The sequence below is a fragment of the Labrus mixtus genome, chromosome 9 (assembly GCF_963584025.1).
Source record: "Labrus mixtus chromosome 9, fLabMix1.1, whole genome shotgun sequence".
Lineage (NCBI taxonomy): Eukaryota > Metazoa > Chordata > Actinopteri > Labriformes > Labridae > Labrus > Labrus mixtus.
Window position 1 is genome coordinate 13,871,014 of NC_083620.1, and position 18,311 is coordinate 13,889,324.

Genomic DNA, 18,311 nt, shown 5'->3' on the forward strand with positions numbered 1-18,311 from the left:
TCATTAAAGTAATCCTTTACTGAAAAAATGACATATGCTTCTCCCTCTTCCTTCAGTCACCTCAAAAGAAAATAAATCCCAGAGTCATCTGCAGTTTCTTAGGGCTTTCACACTTGCAGACATCAACTAAAAAACTCAAGATATTTCTAAGAGGAGTTGTATGTGTGAACGTAATCAGCCACATTTTTCGCTCGAACTTCACCTGGAGTTTCTCCTACTCCTACTCCTCCTAGTATTTTTTCCACAGTAAGTCCGAACGGGCTGATGTGAGAATGCCGAAGGTAATTGTCTGGAGAATTCACCTCGAGTCAGTAGGAGGGGGAGTGACTGCTGCATAGAGTGTATACACACGGCAGCTACAATCTCACTCTTTTGTTGTTGTTGTCAATACGTTGGACTACACATAGCATTGATATAAATGCAAATTTTCTCATGATATTGTCATATAGCGGACTCTGTTGCTTCCGCTGTGAGGAGCATGTGTGAACAGCAAGGTCAGGAGAATCTCCGAAGAAGTCATCCTGAAATTATCTAGATATATATGTGAAAATATATATTATATAATATATATATATATATATATAATACTCTTCCTCTGGGCAGGTAGCTGCATTTAAGCAACCTTCAGATAAGTCAGCGCGCATGCGTGTGGTGTTCTAAGTGTTTGAAAGACAGTTAAAAGTCAGAGTGATTGAGACTAAGAAAAATACCAGAAATCAGGTGGCTCTGTCATTTTCCTTTAGATTCTTGTTTCTATTTTCTTTTCCTTTTTCCTATTCTACATTTATTAACCCAGCAGCTGGTGTCAGCTTATTAATAATTGCAATTTGTGACTCAGGCACAACATATCTTTATCCATATCCATTTTTTCTACTATATGTATGTGCCTCCTTTTTATTGTGTCTATCAAAAATGTTGTATTCTAACCATCAACATCCAGAAACAATCGGTGCGTACTTGACATAAGGAGTTTAGGACAAATTCAGTTTCAAAAATTTACATTCTAAGGTAGATATGAACTCTAGCAATTTCTCTCCAAACATGCTGCAGCTCAATTTGAACACGTGTTGCTGCGTCTAGCTGCATGAAAGCCTGAAAAAGCACATTGAATATATCCACATTAAAGTCAATGTCACCATTAGGATTATGTTGATCTGGTCCTAGTCAATACATGTTCAGGTGTTTTCCAGCGGCCTGACATCCACCCAGTGAGACAGGAGTCAAAGTGTAGTTCCTGCCAAAATGAACTCACTTTACACATTTGCATCAAATTTTTGCCACATCACTGATCTCTGTACAGCAAGGCAATTTATCTCCTAATTACTGTTCAAATTACAGAGATGATTACTCTGCCAGATTGTTGGAACTGCAACATTACACAACACTGTTTCTTCCTTTTTTACGAGTTGTCATTGGACTCTTTGTGTGTTTGAGTGTTTGTATATGTCTCTTTACTCTCCTAGCAAACACACAACCTCAGTCATGTTCAAGGCACTCACCTTCATTTAGGAGACATGAAAGCAGTTTATTTTAGGGTCAGGACTTCAATTTGAGGTTGAGGTGTTTTACCAGGCAGCCATCCGTTTTCATTTATTTCACTATGAAATAAAATTCACCTTGCAGAGACATGAAACAAGGTTTAGATGGGTAATCTGTCATTGTGAAGATCATGTCTGGTTTTATTGTGCTCAAGGTTATGTTGTCATTGTGCAGAAGTTGCATTTGTGAGTGTGAACCAGTTTTAAAGATTCTACGCCTCAGCAATAAATGTAGTTTGAACTAATACTTCAACAGAAAATAATTTACTTAGAATACACTTCTAGCATAAAGGTTGAGGTTAGACACACAGGTACAAAGGTAAGGGAAGAGATTATTTTCCTTTAAAAACCTGGAAATATATGTTGCATGTCGTTAAAAATATAACGGTTTTTAAAAATGTATTCCTAGTAATTCAATTTTTCAGCTACAACATGTTCTTTAAGCATTGAGCTCAACACCTCTGTAGTTACGATAAAAACCTGAACCATGCTAAGCCAGATGGGGGAGCCATGGGAATAAAGTTGAGGAATGGAAGATCAACTCAGGGATATTAAGACATTTCAATGTGGATGTGTGTTTGCATGTGCTTTGGGTTATTTTTCCCTTTCTATCTGTTTGCACTGTCTCTGCTAGCTATAACACACATGTGGGGTTGCAGATGGCTTGCAGTATTTATGTTCATCCTGTCATGAATAATTATCAATGGTGGGTGGCTGTCTGTTCGTATATATGTATGTTTGAGAATGTGTGTGTGTGTGTGTGTGTGTGTGTGTGTGTGTGTGTGTGTGTGTGTGTGTGTGTGTGTGTGTGTGTGTGTGTGTGTGTGGTTATTGATGGTCACTGCAGATTCTGATGTCGAAACACAGTATCACATATGGAGTGCACTAAATGTGTTCATTCACTTCCATTTTTTTTCTTTGTGTAAAGAGAGAGAGAGAGAATGAGACAGCACAGAATGAAAGACTTCAATCCAAAGAGAAATGGAAGATCTACAGAAAGGGTTCATGTCTGAAATGCACTCTTTTTGAGAAGAATATCTTATCACTGAAAGTAGCTAAATAAAAAATAAAAAAATTGAATCAGTTCAAATGTATCCTTGCATTAAGAGCAACATACATGAGTACACCTCTTAAAAAAATAAAACATAATGGAATACATTAAGTGGGAAATATGATGGACAGATGGTTCTGATGTCTTTCTGTGTGCACTTATCCTCAGCACACCCACTTAAACCATACAGAACCATTACAGCCCGTGTGCTCAGTCCCATGAGCGAGTTAACACATTGAAGCCCATTCATCCTGTCAGTGAGGTCTGCTGATCACTAGAACCACCAACCTAGTTTAATTCACACCATCTCTCAAGGTCCTGTGTGTGTGTGTGTGTGTGTGTGTGTGTGTGTGTGTGTGTGTGTGTGTGTGTGTGTGTGTGTGTGTGTGTGTGTGTGTGTGTGTGTGTGTGTGTGTGTGTGTGTGTGTGTGTGTGTGTGTGTGTGTGTGTGTGTGTGTGTGTGTGTGTGTGTGTGTGTGTGTGTGTGTGTGTGTGTGTGTAAGCAGAGTGTAAGCTCGTTAGCGCCAGCTACATAATAAAGTGACATCACAGCAGAGTGACACGGTATAGGTCACCAATAAATTCCACAAAGAGGAAGAACGCGACACAGTAACAAAAGGCCAACAATAGTTGATGTCAAGTTGAGGTCCAGTGGGCAGTGCTACGGGCTGGAATTAGTTCATTAAAAACAAAAGCATAAATAAAATAAATAAATGTTAATATATTTCTATCTTTAGATATTTTAACTCATCTTCAGCTGCCCTCATTTTAACTGATGCCAGGTCGAAGGTCTCAATTAGTTATCTGTTTTTGTATCCTTTTTTAATCTGTCTCGCACTCTCTCTCTCAAACATAGAAATACACATGCACACTCACACACATAAACACACACATACAGTATAAGCACACTCTCCCTTCTGAGCCGAGAAGATAAAGTAGGTGTTCAGTAAAGAGTACTCCTGGTCCAAATGAAAGCCAGTTATCAGACACGTCACCTTCCTAACATCATGCACATACATAGAAACGAGACAACCACATAAACACACACTCTCAGTCAAGATAAAAGCACTATCCAGGACTTGGAGCCTGGAGCTGAGCATGCTTGATTAGGTGTGTAAGCAGCTGTAAGGAGACGTGTTTGGGGTTTGGCCTTTTTTCACTTGTAATATTCCAGGACATGAAACAGTGTTAACAGTCACTGGAGAGCGTTAGCAGCAGAGATGTCAGCGACATATCATTACAGTATCTTTAAAATACTCAGGTTTTCTTTTTCTTCAAATTAGATTGATTTTGGGTGAAATTAGCAAAGGGACATATAAATTTTACACATTTTTCACAGGAGACAGTTTCAGTTATAAATACCCTAAGCTCCATTTGAAATCGCTACATGATGATTTTTTATTATATCCGTCATACATCTTTGTGTAATTATATAAATAAAGTCGTGACCATTTATTTTTGTTTAATAAAAAAAATTATTTATTTTGAGCGTGCTACACGACCTGCTTAGAAAACAAATGTGACCCTTCTGTGCAACTTCTACAACGCCTTTCATTCATTTGTTTGTGTTTCTTATCGATTAACTCGCAGGTGATTTCCCAGCTTCGTGTTCTGAGCCGCTCAGTAGCAACCGGTTCAAAGTTTGACAGGGAGCTTTGGTCGAATGGACTTTCACCCGTCCTCAACTTGTGGAAGAAACTCAACCAGGTTAGTACTTTTTTTTTGCAGTTCAGCTTTCCAGTTCTCAATTTTTCTTCTCTTTAACTAAAATTCTTAAAATATTCTGCTGAGTCATCAGAAACGTATATATTTATTTTCTGTTGCATCTGCAAACCAAACCACAAACCAATACTTTTCTGAAAAAGGAACAAAACTATACTTTCAGTGCTTGAGACTATGAGATTGCCTCACCAATTGTACATTAGACGTACAAAAATAAGATTCCCTAAGGATTTATCGAACAACTTCTGACATTTCTTGAGTTTCTTTCATTCCAATCCATTGATCTACACATTTTCTATCTACACAAGGCCTGAAATCTTACTGAATACAGGAATAGTCACTGTCTTTAGATTTCTGAAGGTGATAATATCACTATGTCACTGAAACGAGAGATTCACTGTCCTGGAATTCTTCAAAATTCTAATGTTGAAAATGCTTATATATTTAATGTAATTTTTGATCCACCTCCTTGTCCCTGTTAGATTTGAAATCATAAATAATTGGGGAGGTTTTCAGTGATTTTCAAACGTTGGAATTCCAAACAGGTCTTTATTTGTATTGGAAATCATGTTGTTATTTTTTTGCCCATACAGCAGCAGCTAGTATAAATGAAAAGCAGCAAAACCTAATTGGAAGTTGTTAGAGTTTAATTGATCTCTGTTTGTGAAAGCTCTGTGGCTGCTCGGAGACCGACATCTTTCCAAATTAAAAGGAAATCTACCTCTACATTAAATAATTTAGCCATCACAGAGCCTCACTCTGCCTCTCTTTTATGCACTCTCGTGCTGTTTATGACACATATTCTATCATATTCTCCATCAACCTTAAGTCTTTTAGTCTTTATTTGCCTGTTCGGTTACATTTTTGAATAGAGACAATAACATAGATAATAACATAGCTGTAGTCGAGCTGAATCCCATCCTACCAGCCTTTTTTCCCTTTGTCTCATTTATCTCTCACTCTCCATTGTCTCAATTCCTCCATCCCACCGCCCTACTGTCCCTCTCTTTCCCCTTCTGCCTCTTACTGTTTAGATGTGAAAATGAAACAGGGTGCAGCTACTGAATTTGATTTCTGCAACAGAATAATAGAGCGCTGTGTAAACTATATAAAACAAATGAAAAACAAATTGTCCCCCTGGTTTGTACTGAAAAAAGAGAAACAGTTTGTTATTTGTTACATCTCTGTGACATTGAATAAACTTAAGGGAATGAAAGCAAAACTAGGACAAATGTTCAATAATAAACAGCAAGTCTTACAGCACAAAAACCCAAAGTAAAAATATCTATAACTCTGAATCAGAATCCCATAAGGGGAAATTTGTTTTGAAGCAGGAGCATACAGAAAGACATCACAGACAAGGACATCACCAACACTTAAATTCTACCTAATAAAAGCTCTGACGTAATTAAATAAGGATCATCTAATTTAATGTGTGATACCTTCTTTCCTTCTGACCTCACTGTTATTCTCTTTCTGTTCCGATTCTTATTCTCAGCTGACTCAATCTCAACTGAAATCAATCTGACTTTCTTGTCATAATGCCAACATGTCTGTTTGTCTGTCCTTTATCTACCAGGGTTCTACTCTGATTCACCAGAAGGTGGCTCCACCCACAGAAGGTCACGGGTCACCAGTCCTGTCGTTCATCGTTTTGGAGCAGTTCAATGGCGTCCGCTTGGTCCAGGTGTGTCAGAAAACCTATAGTACTACTACTACTACTTATTTTTCTTACATCATTTTAGAAAGGGTTTCTTCACCTGCATCGAAATGTTAAGAGAGGGAAACATTTTGGCTGGCATATTTACAGAAAATGTGTAATTTGGTACATACTGTAGCTTCAGTTAAACAGAATAACATTTGTACCTTGCAAAATAAAGAAAAAAAATTGAGCAGTCTATGTATAAAAGCCATTCCGGTTATTAAGTTACATCACAGGTGACATAAATACATTTAAAAAATCATTTAATTCCTCAATGTACTTCTTTACTGGTGCATGAGAACCTTATAATGTAATCAATTTAAAAAAAAGTATGTTCTTGTCTTTTTAAACTCAGCCAGTCATTTAAAGGTCCTGTTGTATGAACCAGTTCACAGTAACTGAAAAAACAGATGCCAATGACACCTCAGGACGTCAGTCCTCTTAAACGTCTTCTCAGTGTGTGTACTTAACTGTTCTTGTTTTCTCAGAGTATCCACCAATCCCTGGCTGCACTCAGCAAGGTCATCAGAGGGACCCAACTGCTAACACCTGACGTTCAAAAACTGGCCACTGCTCTGCTCAATCAAGAGGTGAGAAAGGAAAAAGGAAGAAGAGGGTAAATGAGTGAAAGAACGGAAATACTGTACCTTGCAAAATAAAGAAAAAAAATTGAGCAGTCTATGTATAAAAGCCATTCCGGAGCAGCGCTCCCTGCACAGACCAAGCAACACTCTGGTCTTTGATGATGTGGTGTCTTCAGCACTTGATACACGATTGACTTCAACAACATTTAGCAATTTTTTTCTTTCTAGAGTAAAATTGCAAATTAAGACACAACGTAAATGCTAGTTTGTCTTCATAGATAGAAATCTGTCATTTTGTATATGTGCAATTTCAAGATGACACACATTTTGGTTTATATCAAAGATTCAATTAAAATTTAAAAAGGTACCTTCCTGTTGCCCTGTATGATGAATTTTAAATTGGCTCAGTGCTTTCTTTCTGGGACTTTCCACCACATGCATGAAGCATCATGTAAATCATTACAGAAGCAGCACCTTTTCACCACTGACATTTTGATTTTTGATATATCCAATCATCAAATTTACCGTGAAGTTTATATTACATATTTAAAATAATGTTTCTCGTCATTGAAATATCTTGTTTTAAAAGAGATGTTTAAAATGTTCCCCAAACTGTGATGAAGTTGTGGCCACAGGGGCACACACAGTGTTCAGAGCTCACTTGTAGAGATCCAGCAAAAAACAGCAGGTATCCTCCCGTGTGTCCCCGGGCTGAGATGAGGACAAAAGGGATGTGATGATGTACAGTAGAGGAGGATAGATACACAATCAACCTTTTACTCTTTCTGTGTTTGTAATCTCTTGAGAGCAGCCAACGGCATAATTCCTTCCACACTGCTCTCCTTCCTCTCTCTTTTTATATTAATCAGCAGCTCGCCTGCATCATCCTTGTCTACCTCCCAAACTACAGTAACTTTCTCCAATTTCCATCTCATAGTTTTTTATCTCTCTCCTCTCAAATGTTTTTCTTTTTAAAAAAAAATCAATTTGGTCTTATTACAAGGTTTAGAAATGTTTTAGCTTCAAAAAGAGGCGTAGAAGTGGTGTGAACAAATAGTTTTTCCAATACCAATATCTGACATATTTTTGAAAGCATGCAAAATCCCAAGTTAGATATGAGCTGCATTACCATCACCTTGTTGCCATAAATTACATTGAAAACAATAAAAACTAGGTGTATGTAATGCTCATTTATAACATCATCTTTTAAAGTTAGACATAAACATTTCACTAACATGCTAATTCATGGTTCACAATCTAAATACATTTTATAATTATACATACGTTATGATTTTTACAAATGAGGAGTCCTCTGAGTACATGAATAGAGTCCTAGTATGCTCAGTAACTAATGAGTATATAAAACTGAGGACCCCCCACCACATCCTCTTTTAAATTGAACTGTAAAATTGAACTGTAAAAATACTTTCCATGGCCCAAAGTAGGGAAGCTCAGACTTTTCTCTTTGATGGTCTTGTCTATGACCCACTCTGAGCTGTCTCTCTGTGCATAATTAAAATGCAGCTTTTCAATGAGTTGATGGACAATTAAACTGGTCCACTGTATTAGTTTTGTAGGGCAATGCTACTTTGTAAGTTTTACCATGGCCTGTTTTTTAAGCTAAGAGGACTAATTATGGCCCAAGACATCTGCACTGTTTAAAAGCCATCTTCTTCCTCAGACCCAGATCTCAGTTTATTGAACAAAGGTTGCCTAAACTATCTGAGAAGGCTTTGGAGCCCAAAGGCAAAAGGCAACAGCAGCTGTACTCTTTCTTTATGCTGCAGTACGTGTTGGCAGTCGACAAAATCCTTGACCATTATGAAATTAACCACCAGCAGAGTTCTATCTGACATATCATCAAACGCTCGATGACTTTACATTTCACATCCTTCTCTAAAACTAACCAGGATGTTTACTCCACTCATGGAAGAAAGACGACATACAGCAAAAGATAAATAGTGAATTAATCTTATCTTTGTATCAGTCCCTGGTTATAAAGACTTTGATACTGTTGGAACTCAATCTGTTGATTTTATGGCCCTTTGTGTCTTGGTGTGCCATTGTATATATGCTATAAGAATCTTAAGCGTAGGTTTTGATTCATATTAATTTTAGGAGATTGTAGCAATATTTGGGCCCTATCATATCATCTCAGCGCATTGCTGATACATTCAAATCCAGTTTTTAATTGGTTAGAGAGCTGAGAGACAGCAGTGTCTAACACACACAGAAGGACACACACTCACATGCAAATGACAGTTGGAGTTATAATAATTCTTGTACATAACTGACAAAATGCAAAAAAAAAAAACTGCAGTTCTTAGAGTGTCCACTTGAGGCTGTCTACAAAAGACCCATAAGTAGCAGCAGAAATAAAAATGTTTACAGCCTAAAATAGTTAGTGTCTTGATCAGCACACACTGAACACGTGTATTTATAAAAATAAAAAAAAGATCCATTTAGATTTTATGAAGGATAAGAGTTATTCATCTTAGGGGCTCTGACTGACAGCTGTTTGTCAGGAGGCTTTTAACCCACCTGAGCCACAGGTCTTTGCTTGTTAACAGGTTGACCATAGTTCAGTAGAGTCAGCATTTCCATTGTTGTCGAATGCAGTCAGCACTGATACGTCAGTGTGACTACCTTCATGTTTATTACAGTCTATGCTTACGCCTCACTTAGCTTTCAGATTGTGCGCCGTGTGAGAAGCAAAATGTAGTCAGACACGCCCCAAATCCCTTTTGACAGCACGCTTTATGCCATCAAAAGAGTGCTTTTTGTTTCACAACTCAGTATTTGTCATCAAAATTGAGAGAAGTATCATCCAGTTGACAACCTTTCATTGCCTTCTATTCTAAATAATGAAATCATTGACTATAACATCCTCTATGCTAGAAAATAGAGCTACATCTTATAAACGTGTTTTACTGTATACTTTTAGTTTTCTGTTTGATAAAACATTATAGGTTGAACTGTTTTCTCTAATACAAGAAACATTTTGTATTCAAGTTGCTCAACAAACATTTATAAAAAGACATGATATATATCATCCTCACATTAGTTACAGGTGATTGTTGCTATAGCTGAAAAAAGCATTACAGCACAGAGTGTAAACCAGAGAAGTCTGTGCAAACCAACCTTCACTGTTAGGCTCAGTTTCAAGCACAAGAAAAGGAACTGAAGGAGCTACTGTAGTGATGTGATTTATATTATTGGGAAATGGACCATTTAGGGTTGTAATATTGCAAAAGTATTGTGGGCTGGAGGAATCAGCTCCATTGCCCCTCTCGTCGGCTGTACAGTAAAAAAAATAATGAGATACTTGGAAACAACCCAAGCATCAGAAGAGACTAGTAAGCTGTGCACCACTGCCTTTAGTCAATGGAAATATCATTAATATCATGAGGACTGATGCAGAGATGAGTTTTTGATAAATCATCTATAGGACCAGTTCATTTTTCACTGCCAACTAATGATGTAATGTAATTAACATGCCAAAGTTGCTAGTTTATTTTATTATGTCATCATGGTTTCTTAACAGCAAACTGCGTTCAATTGCAAAAATTGATCAAAGCAATCTTGTTGTCTAAACATTTGCTTTCCAATATATTTTCCAATAAACTATTTCTTAAACTCAGCTTTGCCAAGTGCAATGCAAAGTCACTGATGTGTCAACATTAGATTGTGTTCGCAATTATAATCACTGAGTGTGAACAAAACAACACAGACGACTTTGGAAGGAGTGATGATTTCTTTGTCAAATAAAGAGAGCTCCCTATCGCTGCCTCCACTCTTTGCCCCATTTGTCAACAAATGTGTATTTTCTAAATGTACAGGGCCTCTTTATAGCAAACATATCCAAATTTTCTTGACATCACTTAGGCCTTCAAGTTTATCTCCTTACTCAGACTTTATTGTGACATCGAGACACACACACAAACTCTGCATTGACTGAGTGGTTGACTTGCAGCTAAGGGATATTCAAGTTCCATTATGACTTTCAAACTTATATTACATTAAGTTCCTCCTGACTTTGCATATATGTGTGTAAAGTGTATGTCTGTGATATCTGTCTAATACTGAAGGTAACAAGGTCGGCCTAGTTTATTACAGAGTTAACAGTTTTCCCCCTGAGGCAGTTCGTCCACTGGCACCTACACAGATATTGAATTTGTCAGTTCTTTGTTAAACGAACCATTACAGCATCGTACAACTGCACATGTGAGAGTTTTAGAATCAGTCACCTCTTTGGTTTAGATTAACCAAAGCAACTAAACGACTTAGATAGCATCTGTAAGAATTGTAGTCATATTTAAAGGAAGGTAACATTTCCTAACTTTGTATATTCTCTCACCTCTCTTTTTACTGCATTGTAAAAAAACATCACACTACTTCCTCGCATAGAATCACTTTTTTTAAGATGAACATTGCCATCCTAAAACAAAAAGTGTTGTTTTTTCTGTGTAGGATTTTTTCCCCAAACCACTGAGGCATTTCAACCTGGGAGATTGAAAATGTCTTATGCTACAGTTTCATGGTGAGACAAAGAACAGAAACAGATGGAAAAACAGAAAAGAGTTAGTGAAATGAACTGTAACCATTGCTCACATGGAAAGACACACCCTGTCACATTTATGTTCACAAGAGTCTGCTGTCATAGTCAAGTTTTGGTTCGCAGTTTAAGTAACAATTAAGACATCAAAATATAAAGAATGTTCAGTATTTATACAGTTGGCAGAATAAAGTAACACAAAGACTTGACAGATTTAGTCATTCATGTGTCTGCCAGCTTTAACCCTCTGACATCAGGCCTTGGGAAGGTGATTTCACTTCTGACATCACTGAAAACATGGATCTTGTTTATGCTTTAGCCTGACCAAACAGGACAGTGTTGTCGGGTCGATCTCTTAATGTTGGAAAATTCTGTGATTGTGTTAGTGACATGCAAAGAAAAGTCTTGGGGATTTTCCATTCAATAGTTCCCAGCTGTTAAGTGAATTTCAAGACTTTCTTAGCAACTTGAAATCAAAAGTGTTTTGAAGGACAAATCTAGCAACTTCTTGTGCAGGCAACTTAGCAACGTTCCCCTAAAGAATATCTGAAACACAGCCCAGTGGATCTGCAGTCCTCCTGCACGCTGTGACTTTCTGATTTGACAGCTGAGAATAGTGAGTGTGTGTGTGAGAGAGAGGCACGTTGAAATGACCCAACAGATTTCCCACAGCGAAAATAACACGTTATACTTTTCCTCCATGCTGACACTGTTTTCTGTTATGTATTTATTTTTTTCTTTATGGCTCTAAATGAGTTCTCTTTCTCCCCATGTCTGCTCCGCTTTGTCACAGTGTCCTTTAACGTGGCAGAATAAATGGGAGGGACCTGAAGAGCCGATGCAGTACCTCAGAGCTGTTGTAACACGGGCTCTTGCCATACAGGTAATGTATGCATGTTAATGTGCAAAGACATCCTCTACTCTTTTTCTCTGCCTGTTCATCCGTCTGAGGCCGCAGTAAGAATACATAGAAATGTTTATGCAGTTTTCAGACTGCAGGAACTTTTTTATAGTTCTAGGAACCCTCCTCCTTAGTTATTAATTCCGCACTGCAGGAACTATGATGTGATGTGTATGATCTAGTTTAGTTCTTAGAACCCCATTAAGAGAAACTTTTTTAGCTCCTACTTCTGAGTAGGTACCATGGCCGTGCGAATGCAGACCGAAAAAAAACTTCTCATTGTGTGTAGTTCTCAAGGAACTCTCTAGTGGAAAGTTCCACTTCAAAAAGTCCCCAGTAGTATTTGGTCTGAAAACGCTTTATGATCATTTGTCTTTGCATAGTGTTGACGAGAAATAACTTAAAATCTTGTCTTTGACATTATCATTGTTTAGTTTAACTTAATATTTCCCTGAATGACATTCACATGAGGTTGCTACTGTCTATGAACCTTCAGCAAAAAATAATAATCTTTTAGCATTTCTGTGTTATAACTTGTCGTAAAGGCATCTGCTGATGACCTCACGGGTCATTAGAAACCCAGACACTCCTGGGAATCCTCTATTAAACCAATCTCTCTGGGATGAGACTTGAGAGTTTTGTAATCAGCATTAGTATAATCATCGGAGGATCCATTTAAATCCATTGTGTATTAATATCCTTCCCAAAAGTTTGTCCTCTGGTTGTGATGAAAATCATGGGGGACCCTTTTGGATTTCTTTAGTTTCAAACGACTTATTTTACCTTCCTCACATTGATAGGCCTGCTTAGACCTTTTTCAAGGTTTCCCCTTCATTATATAAGCCTTCAAAAATCTGGGTCCAATGACCTGACTAAATACATTAAGGTTATGGCTCTGACTGAAATAATCTGGGCAATGTGTTGACTAAAACCATGCCAAAAAAACAATTCTAATGTTGTTTTCAAAAGCGCTTCATAAATAAAAGCGGATTATATTATAAAAGCATGCGTTTCTGGGAAGTGTTTGCCCTAAGTTGGTGCCAGGAAATGAATGTTCTGGCTGAAACTCCTCTGTGTCTCCCATCGACTGTGTCTGACTGTACGCCTACCTCAATATGCTCTGGCAGACTAGAGAAAACACATACACACACATCCGCTCAGAAATACGAGATTTCAATGTGAATTTGGTGCATTTTGTTATTTGTGTGGACTAGCCTCACTGCCTGTGTCTGCCTGCCTGCCCATCTGTTTGTGTGTGTGTCTCCCTGTCTGCCTTTCTGCGCTCCATCTGTCTTCATGTGTGTCTATCTGGAGGCTGCACTGTCCTTAACTGTCTATTTCTGCCCATCAGTGCTGAGTGATATCTCTGTTAGCAGTGTGTCTGTGTCCTGCTAACTAATCAGTCTAATAAAGGCCGGGACAGTCAGAGCTGCTGCTGCTGTATAGAACTGCTGAAGAATAAAGAGCTAACAAAACAGCAGCGCACCCCAGACGTGTAGGACGACCTTGAAAGCACCCAAATGCCCATACACAAATATGCACACAAATACTATGCATAGAAACGCTGTATTATTAATACCCCAAATTCTGGATGCAGATGCCTGCCTCTGCTTGTGTGTGTGTGTGTGTGTGTGTGTGTGTGTGTGTGTGTGGGGGGGGGGGGGGGGGGGGTATTTTTTCTGCAAGTATGTGAATATGGAAATGGGCTTGCATTTGTGCATTTCTTTTCTTGGCATAATGCTCATCCCAATTTATCTCTAAAGCCAGTGCAGACTGATGCTGTGCAGAAAAAAAACAGAATCCATTTATAATAGAGACTGGATCAGATGCTGGTTCATTCTGCCTCTGTTTGTCAGCGATTTTCTCCAGCTGACCTCCAAATCCACCAGTTTTTCTGGCAATTTAGAGAAAGCTGCCTGACTTTTTGAAGAAAAAAAAAGTGATGCAAAAAAAAGGGCTCAGAATAGAACAAGACTGCAATCCTAGGTCAACCCTGAAGAGTAAATCTGTCCACTGCAGGCACACAGCCTTATGTGATGATCGCTGAGCTCGAAGTGTTAAAGGACAGGGATGTTCCATTCTGCGTCGTTTCCCAAAGAAGAAAAGCGTACATACAAACTACTGACTGAGCTTGTACCATAAGGAATATATCAGGCTAAGTAGCAAGCTGCACCTTTTGTAAAAACAACTATTTTTTACCTGAAATATCTAGATGCAGATCTCTTTTTTAGCCTCCATACATCAGCCTCTGCATGCATTGTCTCGTGTAAGTCTTGTACATAATATACATGCTCATGTGTGTGGGATCACACTCTTTTCTTATTGAGGTTCCAATGTTCTCAGCTTGTGGATGTTGTGATAAAAGCACAAGGAGCCATTAAATACTCTATTGGCAACACTGACTATGTTGTGCCCTCTTCCTTTTCAACCCTTTTTATCTCTCATTCACCGATCGATACACACTGACTTAAATAGAAATTATGACCGGTTCACATACAGATCAATGTTTTCTAGTAAAATGTAAAAAGCCAATCATAATGCAAACCTTCTATTTTTGTATTTCTTGTAACCAAACTATTCACAATGTGAGGGTGGATATTAAGAAAACACATTTTAAATATTCAGAGCCAGCTCTGTTTGTGTGTTCCCTTGGAGTGTTTATTTGTTATCGTCTACCTTTTTGGGTTCATTAATCTGCTTGTTGTCTGTGTGTGTGTCTCTGTGTGATTTTTTTTGCCTTTCTGTTTGTGTTTTCAGAGTTGGGTGGAGCGCACAGGCAGACAGGCTCTTCTAGCAGACACCCTGGATCTGTCTGAGCTGTTTCACCCTGACACCTTCCTCAATGCTTTGAGACAGGAAACTGCCAGGTAACGTTGTATGCTTTTTGGAGTTCTTTGGGACACAACAGTATGCATTCAAAGGTTCACAAGATGTTTCTGTGTGGTTTCAGGTCCATGGGTTGTTCTATGGACAGTTTGGAGTTTGTCTCATCATGGAGGAGTCCTCTCGTTCAGGCCAAGCTCCAAGTCAAGGTTTAATTAACACTTGTACACAATTACCAACAGATTATGCATGCAGACAGCACAACAACACTGCTCCTATCCCACTGCAGAATACTGGAGCTAAAAACCAAGCAGACTCTGGCTCAGTGATAATTGGAAAATAATGATGTGAAAGACTGCAGCAAGAATAGAATACAGATGCAGATAAGAAGGCAGACACCCAAAAAAGAGAACAGAAAAACTTAAAAAAAAAAAAAAAAAAAAGCCAAGAGTTTGTTGCGTATCCATTAGAGACGAGTCTGCTGCCTTTTAGAACAGTCATCTCAAGTCTCCTGTGCCTCTTTAATGCATCTGATCGGCACGCATTCAAACAATTTAAGAGCTGAGCACATTCCAAGTGCACAATACCACTCTCACTCATCTTTCCTTTCACGCACCGAAAAAGAGTGATATAATTGTAATGTGTACAATTAAAAACTTTCAGGCATCTTTTCTGACATGCCAAAAAAAAACAAAAAAAACATGCAGCTTGAGTTGGGTTTATTTCAAATATATAAAAAGGAAGAGGAAAAGGGTGTGGATGCTTAAAGAGAGGCTGCAGCTGCAGGGAGGGAAAGGAAATTCTCAGACATCTGACAAAGAAAGAGAAAGGGGATAATCGTGACGCAATGAGCGCTCTTACACAAACACACACACACACGCACAATTTAGCTTTTCTGTATTTTCTCTCGATTATTCTCTTTGCCCAGATTATGGCGATTCAGTGGTTTTCTGTGTATGTCTTACTTGACGCCAGAGTTCCCTTCATTGTCTGGCCTGCTGTGGAAAATCCTTAAGTCACTGGACTGAATTCACTCATCTAAGCACTCTGTCAAGTACAATGACCTTAAAATGCAATCAGGTGAAGGACAGTGGGGTTTGTCTACATTTCTCTCAGGTTAACTACACACTGTCCTTTATCTTCTTCTTTTTTCCAGATTGGAGGTCTCCAGTTGGAGGGTTGTAGTTTTGATGGCGTTCATCTTTGTGAGAATCAGCATGACTCTCCCAGTGTGTCAGCTGTGCCGACCTGTTACATGGCCTGGGTTCCACAGGTATGTGTGCTTGGACCACAAGGTTTATTTTCTGTTTGTCTGACAGGTTTGCATGAAATATTTAAAGACAGGCTTTGCTCCACAGAACCAAATAGGTGGTCATTTAGATTCATTTTTTGACTTTTGGGATTTAGCTTTCAGCCTCCTGAGAAACCCCTACATTCACTTTATCATTTTAATACATTTAAAATACTTATTCAGTACAGTTTACATTTGTTGATTAATTCGTTTTTTTTTCTGTGTTTCATCCTAGAAGTCCTCTGCAGACTCCACTGCATCCGAGGACAATATCTGGCTGCCGCTGTATACCAGCTCGGAGAGGGTGAAGGTGGTCACACACATCAGTCTCCCCTGTGGAACCAATTCAAACCAGTGGATACAGACCGGAGCCGCTCTCTTTCTCAAACAGCAGTGACAAAAACATCATCTTAGGGAAGGAAGGCTAAGACAGTTACGACACAAGGCTTTTGCTGAGTGCTGGTAGCCTCAGGGGAAGATAACATTGTCATTAAAGGCAGATTTGACGGGGGCAGCAAATAACAGAACAAATTATTAACATTTCAAAATGTCAATGTCTTATACTGACACTATCATTTTCTAATTAAGCACCTCAACAGGGAGACCAAAAAAACATACACACACAGCCACTTCATGTCACCTTCATTTGCATACTATGTTACTAGAGGAAGAGGAAACCGTTAGTGAATCTTTTACTTTATGGAGGTCGGCTTTTTGGCTTAACGATGACTCTAATGATCTCTACCTTTCATGGACATGACAGCAAAATAGAGCAGCTGAAACATCTTTAGTGACATAAAAACATGCGTTTGATCTCCGTTGTAGCGGGAGCTAGCTTGCATACCTCTGATTAGGTGCATAAAACACTATTTCACTCGTCTAATGCAATACATGAAATTGTATAAAAGCGTATATGAAAGCTTGTAAAGTCATCAACTTGATCCATTTTTTTGTATTTTGCTAAACCTGTTTGCCTTGAGAGTTTGTTTCATAGTTACGGAGTTGCCCGAGTTTATTTATGACCTTATTTATTCATAATAAAGACCAAATAAATGTTATTTATATCTCATTTACTTTCAGTAGTCACTATGCAAGTGTTTGGTTAGAAAAACAAACTCTGTTGTTTTCTTTCCATTCAGCTTTTATTATTCGTGCAGAAATAGAGAATCATACTGCCAACACCAACACCAACACAGAGGTGCTAGTTCACTGTGTGTGTGGGGGTGTGTTGTGTGAGTGTGTGTAGGTGTGTTTCGGAGCACATTATCAGCAGTCACAACTGTTCAACAGTAAACAATACAGATCACAGTTCACTCTGCTCGCTCTGCCACTCACTCAAATCTGCTGAGGCGGGCTTTATAGGCATGAAACGCCTCGGTGTCTGTTCCCAAAGCAAATGGTGGTTGTCTCTCTCACACACAAACGCACACACAAACGCACACACAAACACACACACAAACACACACATTCACAAGCACTCAGTCCCTAACCTCTGTGTGATTGGTTGTGAGTTGAGGTTGAGCAGAGTCAGTGAAGCTGTGATGGATGGCCACAGTACTACAAGGACGGGTGTGTTTATGTGTTTTTTTATGTGTGTGTGTGTGTGTGTGTGTGTGTGTGTGTGTGTGTGTGTGTGTGTGTGTGTGTGCACCTGTGTGTGTTTTTGTGTATGAATCCAACCAAGAGCATCAAATTTGATTGATGGCTTAATTAAGCATTTCCCCCTTGTATCCTCCTGTTTTTTCACTTGTGTGTATTCACTTGTGCAAATTTTTGGAATGCGTCTGTGTATGCACTCTGCAAATGTGTGTGTGTGTGTGTGTGTGTGTGTGTTGTGTGTGTGTGTGTGAGTATGTGTGCTTGATGTGTATTTGTGGAGACAGAGAAAAGGGCTGGAATGAGGGAGGAGTGGGTATTGTGTGTGCACTGCAGTGTGACAAAATGGGAGTGAAATGGAACAGCAGGTTTAAAAAAGAGAGGATTGGATTTCGGCAAAACACGGCCCTCTGGGTCAGAGAGTGAAAGAGAGACAGAGGGATAGAGGTAGAGAGAGAGAGGGTTGATGAGCGAGCAAAGTGAGAAAAAAGGCTATAAAATCTGTGTGTGAAAATTGAGAAACAGGAAAATGAGGATGGCATGGGCGA

General features: G+C 38.7%; 1 protein-coding gene across 1 annotated transcript in view; it reads left to right on the forward strand.

The window, feature by feature from the left end:
- Positions 1-17,236, forward strand: part of dync2h1 (dynein cytoplasmic 2 heavy chain 1) — a 143,070-nt gene extending 125,834 nt beyond the window's left edge. Inside the window, exons 90-97 of the mRNA XM_061046384.1 lie at positions 4,180-4,296; positions 5,891-5,998; positions 6,502-6,603; positions 11,946-12,035; positions 14,811-14,920; positions 15,004-15,085; positions 16,033-16,149; positions 16,403-17,236. Coding sequence (XP_060902367.1) covers positions 4,180-4,296; positions 5,891-5,998; positions 6,502-6,603; positions 11,946-12,035; positions 14,811-14,920; positions 15,004-15,085; positions 16,033-16,149; positions 16,403-16,564 — 888 coding nt within the window. The 3' untranslated portion in view covers positions 16,565-17,236. The remainder of the gene's footprint in view (positions 1-4,179; positions 4,297-5,890; positions 5,999-6,501; positions 6,604-11,945; positions 12,036-14,810; positions 14,921-15,003; positions 15,086-16,032; positions 16,150-16,402) is intronic.
- Positions 17,237-18,311: the final 1,075 nt, after the last annotated feature.